This window comes from Macaca mulatta, chromosome 19 (genome assembly GCF_049350105.2).
Source record: "Macaca mulatta isolate MMU2019108-1 chromosome 19, T2T-MMU8v2.0, whole genome shotgun sequence".
Classification (NCBI taxonomy): Eukaryota; Metazoa; Chordata; class Mammalia; order Primates; family Cercopithecidae; genus Macaca; species Macaca mulatta.
The window spans coordinates 57829016-57847880 of record NC_133424.1 but is presented as its reverse complement, the minus strand read 5'-3'; the positions used below and the strand labels follow the sequence as shown (position 1 = coordinate 57847880).

The 18865-nt window shown below is 53.6% G+C and overlaps 1 protein-coding gene across 10 annotated transcripts; it reads left to right on the top strand.

Moving 5' to 3' along the window:
- The first annotated feature begins 1191 nt into the window (after positions 1 to 1191).
- CKM (creatine kinase, M-type) lies at positions 1192 to 17710 on the top strand. Of its 10 annotated transcripts, none has more exons than XM_028840001.2 (8): positions 1192 to 1208; positions 6251 to 6498; positions 8041 to 8195; positions 10747 to 10879; positions 12308 to 12479; positions 15574 to 15697; positions 16440 to 16629; positions 17174 to 17710. In XM_028840001.2, the coding sequence occupies exons 2-8, from the start codon at positions 6306 to 6308 to the stop codon at positions 17350 to 17352; spliced, it is 1146 nt and encodes a 381-aa protein (XP_028695834.1). In that variant the 5' UTR covers positions 1192 to 1208; positions 6251 to 6305; the 3' UTR covers positions 17353 to 17710. The 10 variants fall into 10 exon arrangements, with proteins under 10 accessions (XP_028695834.1, XP_077836506.1, XP_077836507.1 ...); XM_077980380.1 differs by lacking the exon at positions 1192 to 1208 and adding an exon at positions 1272 to 1281; XM_077980381.1 differs by lacking the exon at positions 1192 to 1208 and adding an exon at positions 2191 to 2203.
- The last annotated feature ends 1155 nt before the right edge of the window (positions 17711 to 18865 follow it).

Sequence of the window (18865 nt, the reverse complement as noted above, 5' to 3'; positions counted from 1 at the left end):
ACTGCAGCCTCAACTACCTGGGTTCGAGCAATCCTCCTACCTCAGCCTCCTGAGTAGCTGGGACCACAGGTGCACTCCACTACGCCCAGCTAATTTTTGTAGTTTTTTGTATTTTTTGCAGAGACAGGGTTTAGCTATGTTGCCAAGGCTGGTCTCAAACTCCTAGGCTCAAGGAATCCTTCCTCCTTGGCTTCCCAAAGTGCTGGGATTGCAGGTGTGAGCCACCGCACCTGGCCTATTACCCTTCCCAGCCTCTGGTGTCCATCTTTCTGCTCTGTCTCCCTGAGTTCAATTGTTTGAATTTTATTTTATTTATTTTATCTTTTTTTTGACACAGTCTCACTCTGTCACCAAGGCTGGAGTACAGCGGCACGATCACAGCTCACTGCAGCCTCACTTCCCTAGGCTCAAGTGATCCTCCCATCTCAGCCTCCTGAGTAGCTGCAACTACAGATGTGTACCACCATGTCCAACTAATTTTTATATTTTTAGTAGAGACAGGGTTTCACCATGTTGGCCAGGCTGGTCTTGAACTCCTGAGCTCAAGCAATCCTCCTGCCTCAGCCTCCTTGTTTTGATTTTTAGATCCCACAAATAACATGTGATGTTTGTCTTTTTATGCCTGGTTCATTGAACATTTTCTTTTTCTTTCTTTCTTTTTTTTTTTTTTTTTAGTGCAATGGCGCCATCTCAGCTCACTGCAACCTCTGCCTCCTAGGTTCAAGCAATTCTTATGCCTCAGCCTCCCAACTAGCTGGGATTACAGGCATGTGCCACCACACCCGGCTAACTTTTGTATTTTTAGTAGAGATGGGGTTTCACCATGTTGGCCAGGCTGGTCTTGAAATCCTGGCTTCAAGTGATCCGCCCTCCTCTGCCTCTGCCTCCCAAAGTACTGGGATTACTAAGGGCCTGAGCCCCGCCCATCTAACATTATCACTGTCAATCACAATGGGATTAAAACTCCTCCCACAGCCCCTCGGGCATGATGGGTCTCCTCCTGGCCCCCCTCCAACCTCATCTTCTTCCTCCCACTCTCTCCTTGGCCCCATCTGCTCCAGCTCCCTGGCCTCCTTCCTGTCTGTCCTCAGATGAGTCCAGCCATTCTCACCTCAGCGCCTTTGCACCTGCTGTTCCCCCCAGATCCACACATGGCTGGCTCCCTGCTCTCCTTCAGGTCTCTGCTCAGATGTCACCTTCCCAAAGAGGCCTGCCTCGACCTCCCCTGCTGCTGTGCTGTTCCCTCCTCTGTGACCCTCTTGAAATATCACCTCCAGGAGGGTAGGGGTTTTGTGTTTTGTTGTAGCCTCAGGAAGTGCCTGATCGATTATTGTTTTGAGACCAGTTCCACTTAGTTTTCTGGGCCTCAGTTTCCATAACCATGAAGGAGACCCTTGCCGATCTGAGCTTGCTGGGAAAGGGCTGGGCCCCGTGTAACATTTCTAAAGCACCCCTCTCCCCTCCTCCCTCAGATCAGGAGTCTGGGGGAGAGGCAGAGAGGCTCCCTTTCTCTAAGCCAGTCCTCACCTGCCTAAGAAGATACAAAGGAGACCCAGGAGACCCTGGGAGAGGGAGGAACCCGGAAGGAAGGGACATTCTTTTCTTCACAATCCTGGGAGCTCCCTGGAGGAGGAGACCCAATCAGCCTGCAATCTTGGCGCGTCCCAGGAGGAGAAAGCGGCTTCCTCTATACTGTACCCGCCTCCATAGAACCTCCCTCTCAGCCCTGGAAGTCCTTGGTCACAGCCGAGGCGCCCAGAGTGCTTGCTATGCCCAGATCTGCGCGAGTCTGGCACTGGCACTCTGAACCGCATCGCTGCCCAGCCCCCTTCCCCGGGAGGTGGGAGCAGCCACCCAGGGCCCCGTGGCTGCCCTTGTAAGGAGGTGAGGCCCAGGGACACCCGAGACGCCCAGTTATAATTAACCAGGACACGTGGCAAAGCCCCCTCCAACACCTGCCCCCGAACCCCCCCATACCCAGCGCCTCGGGTCTCGGCCTTTGCCGGGAGGAGACAGCAAAGCGCCCTCTAAAAATAACTCCTTTCCTAGCGGCCGAGACCCTCCCTGTCCCCCGCACAGCAGAAATCTCCCAGTGGCACCGAGAGTGCAAGGGTTAAGCGGGGGGAGGGTGACCACCGCCTCCCACCCTTGCCCTGAGTTTGAATCTCTCCAACTCAGCCAGCCTCAGTTTCCCCTCCACTCAGTCCCTAGGAGGAAGGGGCACCCAAGCGCAGGTTTCTGGGGTTAGACTGCCCTCTATTGCAATTAGGCTTGGTCAGACCCTCCCTATAGGTGGTGGCAGCAGGCGGCCACGCAGCCTCTCCCGGCCTCTGCTTCCTCCTGCTCACAGGGTCCCGGGTCCTCCTGGAGCAACAGCATGGCTCCCCCAGGTGCCGCTGGGACTCGGGTAGGGGTGAGGGCCCAGGGGGCACAGGAGGAGCCGAGGGCCACAGGAGGGGCTGGTGGCTGGAGGAGACTCAGGGGCCAGGGGAAGGTGGCTCTACGTGCTTGGGACGTTCCCAGCCACTGTCCCATGTTCCCGGCGGGGGGCCAGCTGTCCCCACTGCCAGCCCGACTCAGCACTTGGTCAGGGTATCAGCTTGGTGGGGGGGCTTGGGCCCAGCCCCTGGGGCAGCTCAGCCCATACAAGGCCATGGGGCTGGGCGCAAGGCATGCCTGGGTTCAGAGTGGGCATGGTGCCCGAGCAGGGAGGTGAGAGGCTCAGCTGCCCTCCAGAACTCCTCCCTGGGGACAGCCCCTCCCAGCCAATTGCACAGCCTAGGTCCCCCTATATAACCCCACGGCTGCAGGCCCTTCCTTTGGGTCAGTGTCACCTCCAGGATACAGACAGCCCCCTTCAGCCCAGCCCAGCCAGGTACTGCACGGGGTGGGAATCTGGGTGGGAGCCAGAGTAGGGGATTTCTGTGGGTGCTAGAGGCTGTCTTGGCTTGGGAAAGGGCCTGTGTGTCACCCCTTGCTCCACCAACATCCTCCTATACAAAGGCAGGTCGGTGCATGGGAAGGTTGACCTTGTGTGTCTGGGAGTCCCCTCCATCTGTGAGGACGCCTGAACCCCCGCTGGGACCTGTGATTTCTGCGGCACAAGTCTTGGGTTATGGGGAGGGATCCCAGAGATGAAAGGGGTCCTGACAGCTGCCAACTGTCACCCCCTGCAAGGGGCTGTTGAGCCAGGCCCGCGTTCATTACGGTTTGTCGCCAACACTGGCGCCACAAGCCGTGGGAGGTGTGTCTGTCGCCTAGCAGAGTCTGCAAGAGCAGGTGTCACGGGCTTCTTTGCGTTTGCTACCGTGTAGGTCTCTGTGACCTTGTACTGACTTGGTAGCGGACACATGAGTGCCTCTATCTTGGGCGTGTCCTTGAGCTTGGAAGTGTGACTGTGTGACTCAGTTTACAGTGTGATCTGGGGAGTCTGTGGTGGTGGGGGTATGTGGCTCTGAGGCTTTCTGCTTATGTCTCTTGGGGGGGGTCCCCCACCTTGCCTCAGGGCCCTCTCCTGGCGTGTCCCTGGCAGGGACTGGGGGGGGCATCCTCTGAAGGGAGGGGGTCTGGGCTGCCAGCCCGGGATGTCCTTGAGCCCCGGAGCCGAACCCCGGGGCCTGGACCCGTGTCCTCCCAGCCACCCTGGCCCACCTGTCTTGGGCCTGCTGACTTGGTGCAAGCCGAGCCCCGGAATGTGGGGGTGGGGAGGGGCAGCAGCTGGGGGTGGGGCGGCAGGCAATTGCCAGAGTCTAAAAATAACCACCCTGGACAGCAGCGCCCAAGGTCTTTGGCGGGTCCCTGTTCCTCTTCCCTGGCCTCAGCTCACCATGGTCCCAATTTCCCTCCCACAATCCCACCTGCTTCCTATCCCCCTCTCCCACCGCTGTTGGAGGTCCCTTCTCCTTTATGGGTCCAGTGAATAAAATAATAATAACAATAGGACCTGGCGCAGTGGATCACATGCATAATCCCAGCATTTTGGGAGGCCGATGCTGGAGATCACTTGAGGCCAGGAATCCCAGACCAGCCTGGGCAACATAGTGAGACCTCATCTCTACAAAAAAAAAGTAGTAACAACAATAATAGCAGCCACTAGGGTTCCAGGCTCCAACTCCATGCCAGGGCCTGTGCTCAGCCAACCTCACGGCCAAGCTCAGAGGATCCTGGCAATCCTATGGGGTAGGCTCAGTTCACAGGAGACAAGGTCCAGAGAGGCCTAGTGACTGGCCTGGGGTCATACAGCAGGAAAATGGCATAGGTGGGATTTGAACCTGGCTCTGACGACCCAGAGGCTGAGTTTTTCTTCCCTGCTGAACCTTGTGGGAGAATTGTCAGCAGGCAGAGGTGGGGGCGGCCACCCAGCCCTCCCCCGACCCAGCCCCTTTGTCTTTGGATTGATCATCCAAGAACTGCTCACATACTCACTTCCAGCAACACCCTCACCTCCACCTTCTCACCAGCTCCTCACACAAACGTTTAAAATAACAACAGGCCAGGCGCGGTGACTCATGCCTATAATCCCAGCACTTTGGGAGGCAGAGGTGAGCGGATCACTTGAGGTCAGGAGTTCAAGACCAGCCTGGGCAACATGGCAAAACCCCATCTTTACTAAAAATACAAAAAAAAAAAAAAATTACCTGGGTGTGGCGCACGCCTGTAGTTGCAGCTACTTGGGAGGCTGAAGCAGGATAATTGCTTGAACCTGGGAGGTGGAAGTTGCAGTGAACTGAGATTGCACCATTGCACTTCAGCCTGGGTGACAGAGAGAGACTCCGTCTCAAACATAATAATAATAATAATAATAATAATAATAGCTAAGTGAAATAATGCTTATTGTGAACCAGGCACTGTTCCGAGAGCTATACCTGCATTCACACATTTAATCCTTTCAACACTGCCATGCGGCGGGTGCTGTTAGGATCCTCATTGTCCAGCTGAATAAACTGAGGCACAGAGAGGTTAAGCAACTTGCCCCCGGGCACACAACTGGTTGTAGGTAGCAGAGCTGGGAATCAAACCCTGGGCCGATTCCAGAACCTACGCTCTTACCCACGCATGATATTTTTCCAGCCTCCGTGTGGGGCCTATTTTCCACCTGGGGAAATTGAGTCTCCAAAAAGAATGACTAGTCCAGGCTCACCCAGCTGGGATGTGGCAGAGCCGGGCCCTCGATCTAAGACTCCTGATGCCTCCTGCTGAGACGCAGGGGCTGGGAGAGAGGATTTCGCTTGCTCCAAGTCACACAGCCTGCCTGACCCCAATGCCTCTTGCTGCTGTTTGCAAGATGTGAGGTAGGCGGGGCACAGTGGCTCACGCCTGTAATCCCAGCATTTTGGGAGGCCGAGGTGGGTGAATCACTTGAGGCCAGGAGTTTGAGACCAGCCTGGCCAACCAGTAGAGATGGTGAAACTCCATCTTACTAAAAATACAAAAAAATTAGCCAGGCATGGTGGTGTGCGCCTATAATCCCAGCTACTCAGGAAGCTGAAACAGGATAATCGCTTGAACCTGGGAGGTGGAGGTTGCAGTGAGCTGAGATCTCGCCACTGTACTCCAACCTGGGTGACAGAGTGAGACTCCTTCCCAAAAAAAAGAGCTGTGGCTCACGACTGTAATCCCAGCACTTTGGGAGGCTGAGGCAGGCAGATCATGAGGTCAGGAGATTGAGACCATCCTGGCTAACACGGTGAAACCCCGTCTCTACTAAAAATACAAAAAATTAGCCGGGCGTGGTGGTGGGTGCCTGTAGTCCCAGCTACTCGGGAGGCCGAGGCAGGAGAATCACTTGAACCCGGGAGACAGAGGTTGCAATGAGCTGAGATTGCGCCACTGCACTCCAGCCTGGGTGACAGAGGGAGACTTTGTCTCAAAAAAATAAAAATAAGGCCAGGCGCAGTGGCTCAAGCCTGTAATCCCAGCACTTTGGGAGGCCGAGGCGGGTGGATCATGAGGTCAGGAGATCGAGACCATCCTGGCTAACATGGTGAAACCCCGTCTCTACTAAAAATACAAAAAAAACTAGCCGGGCGTGGTGGCGGGCGCCTGTAGTCCCAGCTACTCGGAGGCTGAGGCAGGAGAATGGCGTGAACCTGGGAGGCGGAGCTTGCAGTGAGCCGAGATCGCGCCACTGCACTCCAGCCTGGGTGACACAGCGCGAGACTCCGTCTCAAAAAAATAAAAAAATAAATAAATAAATAAATAAATAAAAATAAAAATAAATAAATAAAGAAGAAGAAGAAGAAGAAAACAGATGCGAGCTAATCTTCCCCTCCTGCCCTGCCCATCAGGTCTCCTACACCGCCACCATGCCGTTCGGTAATACTCACAACAAGTTCAAGCTGAATTACAAGCCTGAGGAGGAGTACCCCGACCTCAGCAAACATAACAACCACATGGCCAAGGTACTGACCCTTGATCTCTACAAGAAGCTGCGGGACAAGGAGACCCCATCGGGCTTCACCCTAGACGATGTCATCCAGACAGGAGTGGACAACCCAGGTGAGCCTCCCTGGTAGAGCACTGAAGGGGCTACATGGGGGCTCCAGAGGCTGCAGGCTACGCCCCATCCCACCTCCCCTGAAGTGGGGGGGGGGTCTCAGTTTTCTCATCTGTAAACCGGGGCTGTTGTGAGAATCAATGCACTGATATACGTAAAGGGCTTGGGACAGTGCAAGGTATGCAGCAAACCACGCAATAAACATGCACGAGAATAATGTGAGATCCCCGAGGAGGTCGGTTCATCTCCCGAACCTCAGTCTCCTCATCTGAAAAATGGGCACCCATGTTGTGAAAACACAGGTCAATGACTGTGCAGTGCTTACAGTGGCGCCTAGCACCAAGTGAGTGCTCAAGCTCTGACGGGAGGCCAGGTGCAGTGGCTCATGCCTGTAATCCCAACATTTGGGGAGGCCCAGGTGGAAGGATCGCTTGAGGCCAGGAGTTTGAGACCAGCCTGGGCAACATAGCAAGACCCTGTCTCGACAAAAAATACAAAAAAATTAGCCAAGTGTGGTAATGAGGGCCTGTGGTCCAAGCTACTCAGGAGGCTGCGGTGGGAGGATAGCTTGAGCCTGGGAGGTGCAGGTTGCAGTAAACCGAGATCGCGCCACTGTACTTCAGCCACAGAGTGAGACCCTGTCTCAAAAAAAAGAGAATCGGATAGGGGATGTTATTAATGTTATGGTTGTTTCTCAAAGCCCTTTCGCTCACAAGGCGAAGAGAGCTGGGAGTAGACAGGAGGCTCTAGTGCCCCTCACGTCCAGCTCTCTGCGTGATGCAGTGGAGAGGCCTTTCTCTTCGGGCCCCTGTTTTTCCACTGGGTCTTCCAAGTCTCTGGCCTTCCTGACCCTCTGTGGCAGGTGGTACCCCAAGATCCTAACAACATTTCAGGCTGAGACGTCATGACTTTGGGTGCTAATGTTTCCGAGGTGCTGATGTTTTTAGCACCAGGTACCCTCTGAAGCTCCCCCTTCTCCTTTGACCCCACGCCCCGCATTCTTTCTTCTCTCCTACTTTGACTCCTCCCAGCCACCTTGACCTCTCCCAGTCTTCCCTCCCGGTTCCCACCAGTCCTCAGTCTTATTTCTTTTTTTTTTTTTCCTTTCTTTTTTTTTGAGAAAGAGTTTGTTCTATCACCCAGGCTGGAGTGCAGTGGTGCCATCTCGACTCACTGCAACCTCCACCCCCTTGGTTCAAGCAATTCTCATGCCTCAGCCTCCCAAGTAGCTGGGATTACAGGCGTGTGCCCCACACCCAGCTAATTTTTGTATTTTTAGTAGAGACAGGGTTCACCCTGTTGGCCAGGCTGGTCTCAAACTCCTGACCTCAAGAGATCCACCCCCCTCGGCCTCCCAAAGTGCTGGGATTGCAGGTATGAGCCACTGCGCCCAACCCTTAGTATTCTCAATTCCCACCCAGAGGTATTGAATGTACCCCCCACAACCCTGACAGACACATGTCCACACAGTCTCCACTGAGCCCACGAGCCCAGGCCCTGTTTGCTGGGGACTAGCAGTTCTGACCTCACCCCCACCCCTCCAGGTCACCCCTTCATCATGACTGTGGGCTGCGTGGCTGGTGATGAGGAGTCCTATGAAGTTTTCAAGGAACTCTTTGATCCCATCATCTCGGATCGCCACGGGGGCTACAAACCCACCGACAAGCACAAGACTGACCTCAACCATGAGAACCTCAAGGTCAGTGTCTGCACGGAGGGGAGGGCTGAGGGGTGAGGAGGAGAGAGATCACAGGAGAGATGGGGGGAGAGAGAAATACAGAGACACAGAGGTGTGGAGAAGCAGAGAGATGAAAGAGAGAGGGACATTGGGAGGCCGAGGCGAACATATCACTTGAGGTCAGGAGTTTAAGACCAGCCTGGCCGGCCGGGCACAGTGGCTCACGCCTGTAATCCCAGCACTTTGGGAGGCCGAGGCAGGCAGATCACGAGGTCAGGAGATCAAGACCATCCTGGCTAACACGCTGAAACCCCGTCTCTACTAAAAATACAAAAAAAAAAAAAATTAGCCGGGCATGGTGGTGGGCGCCTGTAGTCCCTGCTACTCGGGAGGCTGAGGCAGGAGAATGGCGTGAACCCGGAAGGCAGAGCATGCAGTGAGCGAAGGCCAAACCACTGCACTCCAGCCTGGGTGACAGAGCGAGACTCCGTCTCAAAAAAAAAAAAAAAAAAAAAAAAGACTAGCCTGGCCAACATGGCAAAACTCTGTCTCAAAAAAAAAAAAAAAAAAAGAATGGGCCAGCCAGGCACAGTGGCTCACGCCTGTAATCCCAGCACTTTGGGAGGCCGAGGTGGGCAGATCACCTTAGGTTGAGAATTCGAGACCAGCCTGAACAACATGGAGAAATCCTGTCTCTACTAAAAATACAAAATTAGCTGGGTGTGCTGGTGCATGTGGTAGCACATGCCTGTGATCCCAGCTACGCGAGAGACTGAGGCAGAAGAATCGCTTGAACCTGGGAGGCGGAGGTTGCAGTGAGCAGAGATCGTGCCATTGCACTCCAGCCTGGGCAACAAGGGTGAAACTTGGTCTCAAAAAACAAAACAAAAAAAACAAAAAAATAAATTAGCTGGGCATGGTGGTGCACGCCTGTAATCCCAGCTACTCAGGAGGTGGAGGCAGGAAAATCTCTTGCACCCAGGAGACGGAGGCTGCAGTGAGCTAAGATCGTGCCACTGCACTCCAGCCTGGGTGACAGAGCAAGATTCTATCTCAGAAAAAAAAAAAAAAAGGAAAGAGAGAGGGACAGAGAGACACAGAGACAGCCAAGGAGACAGAAAGAGGAGAGGGAGAGGGAGAAGAAAGGCACAAACGCATGTAGAAAAGGAAGAGGCATAGCTGGGCACAGTGGCTCATACCTGTAATCCCAACACTTTAGGAGGCTGAAGTGGGTAGATCATGAGGTCAGAAGTTTGAGACCAGCCTGACCAACATGGTGAAACCCAGTCTCTACTGAAAATACAAAAATTAGCTGGGCATGGTGGCACACACCTGTAATCCCAGCTACTCAGCCTGGGCAACAGAGCGAGACTGTCTCAAAAAAAAAAAAAAAAAAGGGAGCGGCAGAGACACAGAGAGAGACAAAAGGGAGCATCAGAGAAGGCAGGAGAGACAGGCAGAGAGAAAGACATGCAGTTGCAGTCAGAGACAGACAGGGAGAGTGGGAGAAAGGGAGACAGGAAGAGAAACAGAAATGGGCAGAAAGGCTGGGTGCAGTGGCTATACCGGTACTCCCAGCACTTAGGGAGGCTGAAGCGGGAGGATCACTTGAGGCCAGGAGAGTTCACGACCAGCTTGGGCAACATAGCAAGAACCTGTCTCTACCAAAAAAAAAAAAAAAAAAAGCCTAAATATTTAGTTAGGCATGGTGGCTCACGCCTGTAATCCCACTGCGTTGGGAGGCTGAGGCAGGAGGACTGCTTGAGCCCAGAAGTTTGAGATCAGCCTGGGCAACATAGTGAGACTCTGTCTCTATTTTTTTTTTTTTTGAGACAGAATCTCACTCTATCACCCAGGCTGGAGTGCAGTGGCTGGATCTCAGCTCATGGAAACCCCCGATCCCCAGGTTTAAGTGATTCTTATGTCTCAGCCTGCTGAGTAGCTGGGATTACAGGCACATGCCACCATGCCCAGCTAAATTTTGTATTTTTAGTAGAGATGGGGTTTTACCATGTTGGCCAGGATGGTCTCGATCTCCTGACCTCAGGTGATTGGCTCACTCGGCTTCCCAAAGTGTTGGGATTACAGGTGTGAGCCACCGCGCCCAGCCCCTGTCTCTATTTATAAAAAAAAAATTTATTTTAAGTTAGCCAAACATGGTGGCACATACCTGTTAGTCCCAGCTACTTGGGAGGCTGAGGCAGGGGAATTGCTTGAGCCCAGGAGTTCGAGGTTGCAGTAAGCTATGATGGCACCACGGCACTCCAGCCTGGGTGACAGTGAGAGACCCTGTCTCGAAGAAAAAAAAAAAGAAAAAAAAGGAAAAGAAATATACAAAGGTGGGGGGAGAGAGGTATAAAGAAAAACAGAGATAGGAGATGGGAGAGAGACAGAGAAGGGAGAGACAGAGCGCAGGTATGGGTGGCGGGGAGAGGCTCTGCACAACCAATCAGTGAGGAAGCAGAGGGCAAAGGAAGCAACAGGGAGACTGAGGGGAGCATCCAGGGGAGACTTGGGCTTGCTGGAGGGGGCGGAGGATCTACCTGGTCCTGATCTCCCACCCGCTCTCCAGGGTGGAGACGACCTGGACCCCAACTATGTGCTCAGCAGCCGCGTCCGCACCGGCCGCAGCATCAAGGGCTACACGCTGCCCCCGCACTGCTCCCGTGGCGAGCGCCGGGCGGTGGAGAAGCTCTCCGTGGAAGGTGAGCGCCCCCACCCCGTCCACTGCTGGAGTCACCCAGCCCTGTCTCTGTTCCTCCATGGGCAGGTCCTCGGGTCTCTTTGGGCCCCCGTTTTCCAAAGTAGGGGAAGAGCTTGGTAAATCGTGGGGGCTTGGGGAGTGGTGCTGGCCCTGGGCATTACCTGCTGTGCTGGAGATCCGGGGGTGCTGTCCAGACTCAAGGGCCCCTGAGAAGACCCACACAGACACCCGGCTGCCCCCAGCGTCCTGCCATCCGTTCATCCAGCACACATTTCCAGGGGTTCTTGCCCTGTGTGGGGAGATGGGGGTCCCTCACTGTTCTCATAGAGTGTTCAGCTGGTGGGGAGATGAGAGGAAATACAGAAACCCACAGATGAACAAGATAATTCAAAAGTGCCATGAAGCCAAGACATGGGTGTGGTGGAGAATGACCAAGGGGAGCTGCCTCAGAAAGGAGGAGTTGAGGCCGGGCACAGTGGCTCACAACAGTAATCACAGCAGTGTGGGAGGCCTAGGAGGGGGGATCGCTTGAGCCTAGGAGTTTAAGACCAGACTGGGCCACATAGCAAGACCGTGTCTCTACAAAAAACACAAAAATGAGCCACGAGTGGTGACACACACCTGTCATCCCAGCTACTCAGGAGACTGAGGTGGGAGGAACGCTTAAGCCCGGAAGGTTGAGGCTGCAGTGAACCGTGACTGTGCCACTGCACTCCAGCCTGGGTGACAGAGTGAGAACCTGCCTCAAAAACAAATGAAAAGAGGCCGGGCACAGTGGCTCACACCTGTAATCCCAGCACTTTGGGAGGCTGAGGCAGGAGACTCGCTTGAACCTGGGAGGCAGAGGTTGCAGTGAGCCGAGATCGCGCCATTGCACTCCAGCCTGGGCAACAAGAGCAAAACTCTATCTCAAAAAAAAAAAAAAAAAAAAAAGATGGGGGGTCTTGCTATGTTACCCAGGCTGACCTCCTGGCTTAAGTGATCCTCCTGCCTCAGCCTCCCCAGTATCTGGGACTACAGGCTCGTGCCAGTGCACCTGGCTACCATTCTGCCTTATAATAATTTTTACTAATGGCCTCTCAAAGTCCTGAGACTTCAGCCATCTGTCTGGCCAGCCATTAGGAGCAGACACCAGCACACTGTGGCCTGCAGGTGGACTGGATGTGAGGGTCCCTCAGGGGAAGGGGTGGGTCTGTTTTCTAGATTGAGCACATCGTGTGGCCATTCCTGGGGGCCTGGACAGATGGCAGGAACAGATTTTGGGGAACCGTCACAAGTGTGGGTTTAGACACAGGGTTCAGATGCCTTTAGGACATCCAGGGGGCCAAGGCCCAGGCCCATTAGGAGCAGCAGCAGGGGGAACCCTGGGCCTCCACGCCCTGGTTGAAGTGGGACAGGCTGCCGACCACTCCCTCGTGTGTCCCCATAGCTCTTAACAGCCTGACGGGCGAGTTCAAAGGGAAGTACTACCCTCTGAAGAGCATGACGGAGAAGGAACAGCAGCAGCTCATCGATGACCACTTCCTGTTCGACAAGCCCGTGTCCCCACTGCTGCTAGCCTCAGGCATGGCCCGCGACTGGCCCGACGCCCGTGGCATCTGGTGAGGCCCCTCCCCGCCCCCTGGCTTCCTCTTTCCCCAGCCTCCTCCAGTCCCACAATGGCCCTCCTCACTCCTCCACCAAAGCCAAGGCCATATACATAATTATGATCTTCTACATGCCACGGAAAATGATCTTGCCCTCCGCCCCTGCCTATCCTGTGGTCTGTGTGTCAGATTTTGGGAAATCTGGACCAGAGAAGTGGTAGTTAAAAACAGACTTGGCCGGGTGTGGTGGCTCACACCTGTAATCCCTGCACTTTGGGAAGCCAAGGCGGGCGGATCACTTGAGGTCAGGAGTTTGAGACCAGCCTGGCCAACACGGTGGAACCCCATCTCTACTAAAAAATACAAAAATTTAGCTGGGTGTAGTGGCAGGGGCCTGTAGTCCCAGCTACTTGGGAAGATGATGCAGGAGAAACGCTTGAACCCAGGAGGCGGAGGTTGCAGTGAGCCGAGATCCCACCACTGAACTCCAGCCTGGGCGACAGAGCGAGATTGCGTTTCAAAAAAAAAAAAAAAGCCAGGTGTGATGGCGTATACCTGTGGTCCCAGCTACTCCAGAGGCTGAGTATCGCTTGGGCCCAGGGGATTAAGGTTACCGTGAATCGTGACCGAAGTACTGCACTCCAGCTACCCTGTCTCAAAAATAAGAACTTAGACTTGAACCACACTCCCTAAGTTCAAATTCCAGCTCTACCATTTACTAGCTTTACTAGCTTTGTGACCTTGGGTAACTTATTTTATTTTTCTCTACCCCAGTTTCCTATCTATAGGATAAGGATCACAGTTATTTGTAGCTTCTGGTGTTCTTGTGAGGATTAAATGAGTTAATTTATGTAAAATATTTTTTTTTTTTTTTTTTTTTGAGGCGGAGTCTCGCTCTGTCGCCCAGGCTGGAGTGCAGTGGCGCGATCTCGGCTCACTGCAAGCTCCGCCTCCCGGGTTCCCGCCATTCTCCTGCCTCAGCCTCCCGAGTAGCTGGGACTACAGGCGCCGCCACCACGCCCGGCTAATTTTTTTGTATTTTTTTAGTGGAGACAGGGTTTCATTGTGTTAGCCAGGATGGTCTCGATCTCCTGACCTCGTGATCCGCCCGCCTCGGCCTCCCAAAGTGCTGGGATTACAGGCTTGAGCCACCGCGCCCGGCCTATGTAAAGTATTAAAAGCAGTGCCTGGGCCAGGTGCGGTGGCTCACACCTGTAATCCCAGCACTTTGGGAGGCCAAGGCGGGGGGATCTCGAGGTCAGGAGATCCAGACCATCCTGGCTAACATGGTGAAACCCTGTCTCTACTAAAAATACAAAAAATTAGCCGGGTGTGGTGGCAGGCGCCTGTAGTCCCAGCTACTGTGAGGCTGAGGCAGGAGAATGGCGTGAACCCGGGAGGCGGAGCTTGCAGTGAGCCGAGATTGCATCACTGCACTCCAGCCTGGGCAACAGAGTGAGACTCTGTCTTGAAAAAAAAAAGCAGTGCCTGGTATACACTAAGTGTTCAGTTCATCTTGGTTATTCATCTTATCTTTATTATAAACTATTATTGCTAGACTTGCTTTGACTCTGAATCCCTGATTCAGGTAGTCAAAGATTTAAAAAGATTTAGAGAACCTAGGTTTCAATTGATGAGGGGATCCTGGGTGCTAAGATATACAGATGGGATGATTCTAAGATTTCAAGATTTTAAATATTTTCAGGTTTTAAGATTCCACTCATTTCAAATTCTGTCATTCCATAATTTGAAGCATTTCTGGATTTATTTATTTATTTATTTTGAGACGGACTCTCACTCTGAGGCCCAGGCTGGAGTGCAGTGGGACGATCTTGGCTCACTGAAACCTCTGTCTCCCGGGTTCAAACGATTCTCTCACCCTCTGCCTCCTGAGTAGCTAAGACTACAGGCATGTGCCACTGTGCCCAGCTAGTTTTCGTATTTTTGGTAGAGACAGGGTTCTGCTATGTTGCTCAGGCTGGTCTCAAACTCTTCACCTTAAGTGATCCGCCCACCTCAGCCTCCCAAAGTGCTGGGATTACAGGCGTGAGCCACCATGCCTTCCCTCAGATTTTTTTTTTTTTTTGAGACAGGGTCTTGCTCTGTTGCCCAGGCTGGAGCGCAGTGGCAGGATCATGGCTTACTGCAGCATGGACCTTCCAAGGTCAAGCGATCCTCCCACCTCAGCCTCCCCAGTGGCTTGGACTACAGGCATGTGTCCCACCATGCCTGCTAACTTTTTAAATTTTGTAGAGATGTGGGTCTTGCCATGTTGCCCAGGGTGGTCTTGAGCTCCTGGGTTCAAGCAATCCTCAGGCCTCGGCCTCCCAAAGTGCTGGGATTACAGGCGTGAGTCACCACACCCGGCCATTTCCAGATCTTAATATTTTATGGCTTTTTTTTTTTTTTTTTGAGACAGAGTCTTGCTCTGTCACCCAGGCTGGAGTGCAGTGGCCTGATCTCGACTCACTGCAAGCTTTGCCTCCCAAGTTCACGCCATTCTCCTGCCTCAGCCTCCTGAGTAGCTGGGACCACAGGTGCCCGCCACCATGCCCAGCTAATTTTTTTGCGTTTTTTAGTAGAGACGGGGTTTCACAGTGTTAGCCAGGATGGTCTCGATCTCCTGACCTCGTGATCTGCCCGCCTTGGCCTCCCAAAGTGCTGGGATTACAGGCGTGAGCCACCGCACCCGACCTTAATATTTTATGTTCTAAGATCCTGCTTCTGAGATGCTAGGATTGGGAGCTAACACACTGCCATGGGAAGATTTTCTGGTCCTGAGACCAGATGTAAGATTTCCAAGATGTTATCAATTCTGATCCCAAGCTTCTGTTCGTCAAACATCCTGAGATCCCAAGGATCTATAATAATGCTGTTCAAAGACTTAAGTCCCTAAAAGTCCTTGATCCCAGGATTCAAGGTTTTGCAGATCCTGTGATGTTAGAGTCTACAGGTTTAAGCTTCTGCGTTTTGAGGAGGCAGATGCCACCCACCTCCCACCTCTCAGGCCCTCTTCCCCCTGACGGTGGACAGATGTTTGGGGAAGGGCTGGGAATGGGGTTCCCGCGGGGCTGACACCTTGGCCTCTTGCTGTGGCACCTTACCCTAGGCACAATGACAACAAGAGCTTCCTGGTGTGGGTGAACGAGGAGGATCACCTCCGGGTCATCTCCATGGAGAAGGGGGGCAACATGAAGGAGGTTTTCCGCCGCTTCTGCGTGGGGCTGCAGAAGGTGGGTGTCTGCCCTTAGCTGCTGACTTCCGACTCCACCTTGAACGCCCCACCTGCTTTCCGAGGCCCCGCCCCTGCCCCTATGCTAAGCCCTGCCCCGCCCATTTTCCAGGGCCCTGCCCCCCGGACCTGGCTCCACCCCATGCCAAACCCCGCCCCTCAAAATCAGCCCCACCCGCTTTTCAGGACCCCGCCCCTGGACCCAGCTCCACCCTACGCCCAACCCTGCCCTGAAGGATCCGCCTTCAGGCCGGGAGCGGTGGCTCATGCCTGTAATCCCAGCACCTTGGGAGGCCGAGGAGGGTCAGGAGTTCAAGACCAGCCTAGCAACATGGTGAAACCCCTGTCTCTATATCAAAAATACAAAAAAAAAAAAAAAAAAAAAAATTAGCCAGTCGTGGTGTCACGGGCCTGTAGTCCCAGCGACTCGGGAGGCTAAGTAAGGCAGGAGAATCGCTTGAATATGAGAGAAAGAGGTTTCAGTGAGATGAGATCACGCCATTGCACTCCACCCTGGGTGACACAGCGAGACTCTGAAGAAAAAAAAAACCCTCCTTCAAAGCGTTCTTAGTCCCCTCCCCTCAAAATCCTGCCTTGGTCACCATTGTCTAGCCTCAGAATCTCCTACCTCCCGGCTCCCCTCAGAATCCCGCCTCCACCACGTTCCCACGCCCTGTCCATGTTGCGGGTGCATTTGGGGGTGGCTGCCGGCGCTGACCCCTGGTCCTCTCCCCCAACCTCAGATCGAGGAGATCTTTAAGAAAGCGGGCCACCCCTTCATGTGGAACCAGCACCTGGGCTACGTGCTCACCTGCCCATCCAACCTGGGCACTGGGCTGCGTGGAGGCGTGCATGTGAAGCTGGCGCACCTGAGCAAGCACCCCAAGTTCGAGGAGATCCTCACCCGCCTGCGCCTGCAGAAGAGGGGTACAGGTACGGCTCCCACATCCTTTGCACCACGACGGGTGGGGAGGGCCCTTTGCGGGGATGGAAGGAGAGGTGCGACATCCCTGCGAGTTCTGGGGATCCGGCAAGAGCTGACCCTCTGTGAGCTTGCATTTCTTCCTCTGTAAAATGGGTGTCAATACCCCTAAGTCACAGGAGTCAGTGTGGGATTTTCATGATTATATAATATGCATTGCACATGCCCTTGGACCTCCCTCGGGGCCTCAGTTTTCCCATTTATAAAGCGAGGAGTGGTCAGGATTCGACCGCAGGCCGCCTGGCTCCAGAACCCACTCTCTTACCCACTATACTATATTTTCATGTTTGATAATTGAGTGGCGTGGTACCCCATCTAAAGCCAGAGACTCGTGAGTCCATGAATAAACAGGCATTACCTGTGTGCAGGTAACCTGTTACACAGTAGGCACTCACTACATGCCGCTGTTGCATTTGGCACGGGGGGCGGGGGGGCACGTCCCAGCCCCTCTGCACCTTTGCTGCCTCTTCACTTCCCTGTGCCTTGCTCCCACAGGTGGCGTGGACACAGCTGCCGTGGGCTCAGTATTTGACGTGTCCAACGCTGATCGCCTGGGCTCGTCCGAAGTAGAACAGGTGCAGCTGGTGGTGGATGGTGTGAAGCTCATGGTGGAGATGGAGAAGAAGCTGGAGAAAGGCCAGTCCATCGACGACATGATCCCCGCACAGAAGTAGGCGCCCTGCCCACCTGCCACCGACTGCTGGAACCCAGCCAATGGGAGGGCCTGGTCCACCAGAGATGCGCCCCCTCACTTCTTGCCCCGCCCCCTGTCCCGGAGTCCCACCCTGTGATGGTTCTGTCTCCTGGGAGCTCTCTCCACCCTTCTCAGAGTTCCAGTTTCAAACAGAGTTCCAACCAATGGGCTCCATCCTCTGGATTCTGGCCAAATGAAATATCTCCCTGGCAGGGTCCTCTTCTTTTCCTAGAGCTCCGCCCCCACCAGGAGCTCTAGTTAATGGAGAGCTCCCAGCACACCCGGATCGTGTGGTTTGTCTCCACGCAAAGCAATAAATAAAAGCAATGGTGGCTTTAGCTTTGTGCGATAGTTATTGAGGGAGGAGGTGCAATTGGCCACTGTCTGGCCTCGGAGTGGTTTGTCCTGTCTCGGCATGTACTAAACATGTCTTATCCCGGGTCTAAAATGAGGCAAAGTTAGGTCACAGAATCCAGTCCAAAAATTAGAAGGTTCTGTGGGGAATCTGAGAGCCGGAGAGACACTGAGCCCAGTGTCACTCACCCAAAGCATGGGCCCTTTCCAACTTTGGCTTTGAATTAGTCATGCTCAGATCTCAAACTCGGGAGGAATGCAGCCAAACGAAATGTCTGAAACTTGAATTTAGCCCAGGGGTCTCCAGTTTGAGGCTTCCCATGCAGCTCATCACATCTACCTCTATTCTGCTTCTCACTGGCTTCCTTCTGTCCCGTCTGACTTCATCCCTCTGTAGCTGCTGCCAGTCCCTTACTTTGCTCAAGAACCTGCCATGGCTCCCCATTTCTCCCAGAAAGCCTTTCTGTTATTTGCAATTCAAGGTCACACTGAAATGCATACCATTTGCTGGAGACTCACCTTTCCAGTTCTTTCCCCATTACTCCTCTGATTCTTTCACACCTTACACCCTCCAATTCCCACCTCAATGTCTTTGACCAAGCTGTTTCCCTCTCCAATCTGGAACTTTGAATCTGAGCATCCCCATGAAGTCTTTAGGGACAGGCATTTTGGAGAACTCAGCCCCAGGAAGGAACAGGAAACAGGCGTGGTAGAGCAATTGGTGGAGGGAGAAGAAGAGTTAATAGGAGTCAAGCAGTATCTGAACAAGCACTGGGTGTTGGACATGTCAATCACCTCCACCCACCCAAGGACACAGTGGGTGGGCCCCAAAAGACAAAGGTTTTAGGGGGGAAAAAAAAGTTAGGCGGGAGTAAATGGAAGACCTGACAGAGCCCTCAGGAACCTAAGGTGCTTTTTCAAACCTGAAGAGTCACAGAGATTAAGGGCCCTTGTAGTTCAATCTGCCCTCTGTTTTACAGAGGGGAAACTGAGGCCTAGGGATGTCCCCAAAAGTTCCCAGGGAGATTACTAAAGGTTAGAAGAGATCCCAAACATCAAGGTACGCAGAACCTGTGAGATGCTGGGATGTTCTTTACTGTACTGTCCCCAGTTGAAGATCCCAGCTCCACACCCAGAGG

Coding starts and splice junctions, on each gene's coding strand:
- CKM (XM_077980377.1), top strand. CDS start 6,306: ATGCCGTTCGGTAATACTCACAACAAGTTCAAGCTGAATTACAAGCCT. Junction 6,499..8,040: donor GACAGGAGTGGACAACCCAG/GTGAGCCTCCCT, acceptor CCACCCCTCCAG/GTCACCCCTTCATCATGACT. Junction 16,630..17,173: donor CCTGCAGAAGAGGGGTACAG/GTACGGCTCCCA, acceptor TTGCTCCCACAG/GTGGCGTGGACACAGCTGCC.